Source organism: Sinocyclocheilus rhinocerous, unplaced genomic scaffold (genome assembly GCF_001515625.1).
Source record: "Sinocyclocheilus rhinocerous isolate Xijiao unplaced genomic scaffold, SAMN03320098_v1.1 scaffold1111, whole genome shotgun sequence".
Taxonomy (NCBI): domain Eukaryota; kingdom Metazoa; phylum Chordata; class Actinopteri; order Cypriniformes; family Cyprinidae; genus Sinocyclocheilus; species Sinocyclocheilus rhinocerous.
This window is the reverse complement of record NW_015655406.1, coordinates 1,029,156-1,036,672: the sequence shown is the minus strand read 5'-3', so window position 1 is coordinate 1,036,672 and position 7,517 is coordinate 1,029,156. Positions and strand designations below refer to the sequence as shown.

General features: G+C 32.2%; 1 protein-coding gene across 1 annotated transcript in view; it reads right to left on the bottom strand.

Moving 5' to 3' along the window:
* LOC107718247 (xyloside xylosyltransferase 1-like) overlaps nucleotides 1-7,517 on the bottom strand; it is a 46,195-nt gene that overhangs the window by 29,764 nt on the left and 8,914 nt on the right. Inside the window, exon 3 of the mRNA XM_016525241.1 lies at nucleotides 4,733-4,880. Coding sequence (XP_016380727.1) covers nucleotides 4,733-4,880 — 148 coding nt within the window. The remainder of the gene's footprint in view (nucleotides 1-4,732; nucleotides 4,881-7,517) is intronic.

Below are 7,517 nucleotides of genomic sequence, written 5' to 3'. Positions count from 1 at the left end.
ATTAAAGTGTCTACTTTTAAGGTTTCAAATAAGTTTTTGGAGGATAAAATGTCAAAATTTGGTTGAAATAATGTTACATTGTCATTCAGTGTAACTCAATATGTATGTAAAAATTCAAACAACATACTTATTCTGATGTGTACATATTAAAATATATACAATTATTAAATTTGATTGTGTTTTAAATGAGTAAAAAATTGTTACTGACAAATGGGCAAAACCTAGGATAGTGGCAAATTTAAAAAAATTTAAAATTACAACTAATTAGTATTTGGGGTGAAAGTAATTAGTCTTTTAATATGTCATAAATTGATTTTTGTTGTAAATATGCCTGACAAGATTGTTACAACTGAATGACATTTTAGTGGGTCTCTTCTGTAAATCAGGGGAAAATGTATGATATTTATTTTTTGCTCAGAAAAACAAAAACAAAATTGCAATTAAATTAAACCGATTTTTTTTTATTTTTGGGGGGAAAAACATCAACAATTTAATATTTTATGCTTAAACCATTTTTCGTCTTTAACCCTAATACATACATATTACATAAATATACTATTGTTATTTATGTTCAGTGTTAATATAAACTCCATAAAATGTAAAAAATTTGTACATGCAGAAATTAAGATTTTTTTATTTTTTGGAAATAAATATACTTTTACTCACCTTTATTCAAAAGTAACAGTAAATGTCAATTTCTATTTCAAATAAATGTACTTTTGAACTTTACTCAAAGATCTCCTAAAAAAAATAATGAATAATCATGGTTTCCACAAAACTTTTTCAAGTTTTCAACCTTTTTAACGGTTTTCAACATTAATAATAAGAGGAAATCCTTCGTAAGCAGCAAATCAGCATATTAAGAATGATTTCTGAAGGATCATGTGACACTGAAAACTGTAGTAATGATGCTGAAAATTCAGCTTTGCCAACACAGGAATAAATTACATTTTAAAATAGATTAAAATAGAAAACAGTTATTTTAAATTGTAATATTATTTCATAATATTACTGTCTTTACTGTATTTTTGATCAAATAAATGGAGCCTTGATGAGCATTAGAGACTTGTTTCAAAAACATATTTAAAAATCTGACTGACACAAACATAAAAAGTGTTGTGTAAATACTAAATAGTAAAGTGTTACCAGTGAAATGTTTTCTTGATAAATGTTTACAAGATGCTAAATGTGAATTTGCCTGATTGGATCAATGCATTTATGCCTTATCGGATCACAGAAACAGAAGGGTACAATAAAAAGAGACAGCGCTGACAAACTGCACATAAGTATCTAAACTTTCTGAATGTGCATTGCTTATCCAGTTCACAAAAGGAATGGATACAATTGTGAGGACTTGACTCAATATTTGAGAGAATTCATATACACACCTAGATAATTTCCATTTCAATGAGAGAACAAAGTGAGATGACCTACTTCCTGTCAACCTGCAAATTGTTTGTCTCACGCAGAAATTCAAAGCGTGCAAGTTACAACTCAACTGTAAAAAAGTCCAAGACTCATTCTCCCTACAGGCCACGCTCTCGACTCCCTTTCCACACACAAACAAACGCACGTCACTTCGACAGCATGTTTTGGCACCCCTGCAGATATAAATGGCTCAATCGTGAAATCACAGGCTTTACACGACCCACTGAATCAAGCTGGAAAGTGAACAACTCAGGAGAGAGTTTCTGACGTAGTAAGGTGCACATATTAAACACAGACATTACAAACTACACATTCAAAGGAACAAAACCCCCACTATTGAGCAACACGCTATCGATTTCCGAATCTTCAGTTTCTAAAGCATTTCATTTAAGATATGAATTATGTCTCCTCAGTGAGAATTGACTAAAACGCCAGAGAGAAATTTCCAAACAAATCGACCCGAGCATCCCTGCAGACCTTACTCAAGTGAAGGCATCTGTTTTCAGTGGATCTCAGTTCGTAGAATGTGCATTCATTCTAAACGTTCCAATTCCCAGGGTCCACTATAGGTTCTAAGTGTTGTTGCTCTTCAGACTTTTTATTTTCCACAGGTGCCATCTGACATCTTTAGGGCAGTGGTGACTGAGGTGAGTGAACTCATGCATGCATAGTGTCTTTAAAGGTCACTGGCCAAAGAAAACTATTCCAGAGCAACAAGGTGAACAACAAGGGAGAGACTGTAGGCTGTAATGTTACAATTACTATTTTTCACACTTAAAATGCTTTTGATTTCCATTTAATAATTGCTATCACTTTAAGACCTTTCAGTAAAAAATTACTGACTTTAGCTTTAATAAATAAATAGATAATGCTTACTCAAGATGCAAAGCATTTGCATTCATTTTGGGTGTGCATTAATTTTAACACCTTGTAATGTCTGTTACTCTAAATCAAGAACATAATGCTGTAGATAAGTAACAAAAAAAATCATAATTATTAAATATTTGCAAATATTTCATTTATTTTAATATGAATTTATTCAAATAGAATAAATCTGTTAATTGTAAAAACAATAGAGTATGAATAGGGCATACTTATGGAAAGGAATAATTAAAACTAAATTTGATAAAATGTTATTGGAACAAACTATATTTATAAACCATCCTTTCTGCCCAGCACCGTGCCATGTGTCACTTCAGCACCTGTGAGTGAGTCGGCACATCTGACACCATCAGCGGCCTCGCTTCCAAATCCATTCACGGCCTGACTGATTGAGGGCCAGACCTTTAGAAAACACGGTTAAAATGCGCAGCAGGAAGTGTAAAGGGGAAGTTTACATGAACACCGAATGTTCTGCAGCTGCCACTTTTGAAATGGAAAAGTTGGGTCACAATATGGTTAAGAAAAAGTGGCTTAGTCCTAATTTAATCAGGATAATAATTATGACTTACAAAACAGACAGTTTATAACTTGTAAACATAAATTGGAAGTGCTAAAGGTGACAAGACTTTATGTGACACTAGCTTCACAGCAAAATTGCAAAAATGATTTTTTTAAACAAACAGTATTGTAAGCCAACAGAGGCCACAGTATAGTCGTTTATTCACTTAAAAAGATATGACTTAATAGAGCACTTAGAAACGAGCAAGAGTTATACACTATACACAAAAAAATCATAAAAAACATACCAAAAAAAATAATAGTAATAGTAAATAAATGTTATTATTAAAGTATAAATTTGAGTATACTTTTTGCTTGCTTTCAGATGTTTTATTAATCTGTTTTCACAAGGTTTTAAAAGAGAGACAAGACGAAAAAAAATAATAACAACAACAAAAATAATAATAATAATTACTATTTTTTATCAATAATCATAATAATAGAGTATAATTTAGCTTGTTTTTAAAAGTTTTATTTAATAAACTGTTTTCTCGAGGTTTTAAAAAATAGACAAGATAAAACAATCAATAATAATAATAATAATAAGAGTATATAATAATAGAGAATAGTAATAGTAAGAGAGTATAATTTAGCTTGTTTTTAAATGTTTTATTTAATAACCTGTTTTCTCAACGTTTAAAAAAAATAAACAATATAAAAATCACGGCCTTTATGTGGTTCGATGTTTGGAAGCAGTCATTACTCTTGCAATTCTGTTTGGAGATGCTAGTAGGGATGTAACGATTAACCGCGAGCCGGTTGAAAATCGATTCAAATATGTGACGATTCAAATCGGTTGAGATGCTAAACAAATCGTGATTCATTTAGGTGTAGGAGTTTATATGAATCCATGATGCTAAACAAATCGCGATTCAATTAGGGGTAGGAGTTTATATGAACCCATGTCTGAGGGGAACTTACTGTCTTTAGAAAAGTTTAGATGGTATTTTTTCTTTTCATCTTGCCTCTATATAATGCATATTAAAAGTTCATAAGTGCAGCGCTGCTTTGTTTACAGCGGAAACCAAGGAAACGCCTTAAGCGCCACCTGCTGGCAGAGAGTGAGTCTGCGTCTCGTTCAGCTCGTCTGCCGTTTCTGTTTCATGCAGATATTTTGTATGTATAGTTTCACAAAACTGAAGTCAAACCATTCTGTTTTTGCTTCAAATTTCGAAATTATACAATCTAATTTAGATTAAAAACTGCTCATGTTGCATGTATGCAGCATCTTTGTTTGGATCATGATTAAAATGCAGTGTTTGCCTCTAATTTGAAATGTAAAGAGCACAGACAAAGCCTTGTTTTGTTTATATGAAGAGATTTCTTTTATTTGTGTTACTTATTTATTTGATTTGGGGCTTGTTTTAAAATTTCAATTTAGTTTTGTTATTTACATTTACATTATATTTAAATTTTGTAATTTAGCAGACGCTTTTGTCCAAAGCGACTTACAAATGAGGACAATAGAAGCAATCAAAACCAACAAAAGAGCAATAATATTGAAGTGCTATATTAGTATATTATTATAGTGTTATTTCAGTTTCACAAAGAAACGTGCAGCATTTTGTCCAAGCAATAATAAAAGGACACATTTAATTTATAATTTGTCTTAAATCTCATTTTGTTAAAAAAAATCGTGAATCGAATCGAATCGTGAGTTGAGCGAATCGTTACATCACTAGATGCTAGTGTTTTGAACCTTTTAAGTGTAGTTTAGTTTTATTGTCCACAAAGCAGAAATTTGTCACGGCTTTACCATACAATATAAGCACAACTTAACAACATAAAAAAAACAGCAAACCAAAAGTTGCAGTTGCTTTTCTTATGCCTATTAACAACTTACACATCAAGTCACGCAGCTCACCTGCAGGCATGATGCGATGCATGGCCACCGACAGGAAGAAGATGGCATCACTATAGTATGCGCCGGAACCTGCACTAAAGTGTTTCTGCATGGCCTCCACGATGGGGAATAATTTCTCCGTAAGGGCATCTACATTGTGAAACACCACCTGGAATAGACAACAGACAATATCTGTGTTAAACAAGGGTATTTTTGTGACCCTAGTGACACTGACACAGACACTACATATTTGTAGATTTGTGCATGGGTGAATGGGAGTGAGCTGTATTTCTACCCTTCGCTGGGGTTTTGGCACTGAGATTTCATTCTAAGGTGTTCACCATTTGGCTCAGTGAACCTTGACAGGTGTCTTTTACTGTTCCTTCCATTGAAAACACACAATACCTGGGTTTGTCTGCAGTGAAATCGGCCCCCCAATCCTGCTCTGCAATGCAAGGCTTTGGCGTCGACTCGACTCGTGCAATCAGATAATGTGTATCTAACGCTAAGCTGCACAAAGAGGATTGATGTGGCGGGGTGAGGGGGCTGTTCAGTCATCACAGATTTCCCATTAAGGTTTTGATTCCAGAGGTAATATATGTTTCTGCCATAGAATTAGAATTCCACCTTCAGTCTGGCGAAACAAAAGCACTAATTCAGCACAAGCTCAGATTCAAGAAACACAGTCGATATTGCAACAAAGTTTTGTCTCATTTGTGTGGAAGTGCAAAAGTACAGTTAGACAAATATTTGTTGGATATAAAAGCAGATTTCCTTCGAAACACAAGGGTTTCTTCAAGCTTAATCTTTAGGCTCAGAAAATTCGGAAAAGAATACAATTGAAAGTAGAAGTGACATACAGAATGTGCTTCTCTTTTCACCCTAAAAGGTATGATCCAATGTAATAAAATATTTGTTACTGTCCTGCAAACTCAAATATTCCAAATAGAATTAGAGAATTTCAATAAAGAATATCATTCAAAAGTTTGGGATTTCTGAAAGAAATTAATACTTTTATTCACCAAAGACATATTCAATTGTTCAAAAATGACAGCAAAATATTTATAATGCTACAAAATATTTTTATTTTCAAAAAAATACTGTTCTTTTGAACTTTCTATTCATCAAAAAATCCTGAAAAAAGTATCAGTCTCCACAAAAATAGTAGCACAATGTTTTCAACATTGATAACAAAGAAATGTTTCTTAAGCAGCAAATCAGCATATTAGAATCAGATTATATATATATATATATATATATATATCTCTCTCAATACTACTGTTTTTACTGTATTTTTGATCAAATAAATACTCAAAAAAGTCTTTGTGAGTATAAATGTACACCAAACTTTTAAAAGGAAGTTTACCTTAAAATTCAACACAAATTGCCTTAGATAAAAAGTGTGTTCAATGTGTTCCCATTGCGTAGGAACCCAGTGAATTGGAACGTACCTCATCAAGCATAAAAATAAATAAATAAATAAATCTGCTCCAAAAATATCAAGTTTGGGAGCAATCCATTTAAAGGGGTCATATGATGTTGCTAAAAAGAACATTATTTTGTGTATTTGGTGTAATGAAATGTGTTTATGCGGTTTAAAGGTGCAATAGGTGATTGTCTTCAGAAACATTTTTTGTTTTGGGGAGTAACGGAATACATGTAACGGCGTTACGTAATCAGGATACAAAAATCTAGTAACTGTAATCCGTTACAGTTACATCAAAAAACAAAGTATTCAGATTACAGTTACATTTTGTAAAAAGTGGGAATACTATCAGGATTACTTTTGTTTCATTTAAAATTAAATTAATGAGTATTTTGACATAACGCTATATATTTAGCGCTGCATAGTTCCTGGTTCTGTTGACACATGTTGACTCACGTGAGCCGCCTGCTGGTGCGTGTGCAAATAACACCCGTCTACAATTATTCTTCTCAAACACGGGATGACTGAGACGCTGCTACAGTAAATTAATTACGATGCTTACTACTGGGAAAAACGTTTTCATGTCTGGAAATTTCACAGTTATTTTGTTTTCAAAGAGGATAAAGGAAATAACATAGTTGTACAGCGTAAGCTATGCATGAAGACTCTTGCTTTAACAAAGGCTACTCAACCAACTTGAACATTTTCAGGTACGAGTCCGACTAGCATGGAAATCATCATGCTAGCTAAAATGTAGTGTTTGTTAGTAATTTAAAATTCCATGGTGTGCATGACTGCAGTTGTACATTTTCTAGCGAAAAATGAGCCTGAAAATGTAAAAATTGATTAATTAATGAGAGTCCCCACACCCCGGATCAGTCAATGAAATAAAAAAAGATCATAGCATTTCACATGCATTTCGACATGTAGGCTTATTTTAAAATAGACTAATATGTATATGGTGTAATTTTTTTAATGTGAATAAACTATATTTATTTTTACTTGCACATGTTAAAGTAAAAAAATAATAAAAATAAAACTGTAATACTAAACTGTATAGCCACTAGATGTCTACATAGCCTTTTATGTAAATATACGGGCTGTAATATCTAGATGGTGAAACAACACACGATTTTTAATAGTTTCAAATATTTTTTATTATAGTTTTTATTAGTTTAAATTTTAAAGTCATAGTTAAATTAAAGTACTTAGATATTGCTTTTTTGATTTATTTACATATGTAACTTGAAGTAATCCAAAAGTAATCAGATTACATTACTTTTATATTGTGGTACTTGGATTACGTTACTGAATACTTTTTTAATGAAGTAATTTGTAACTGTAACGGAATACATTTTAAAAGTAACCCTCCCAACCCTG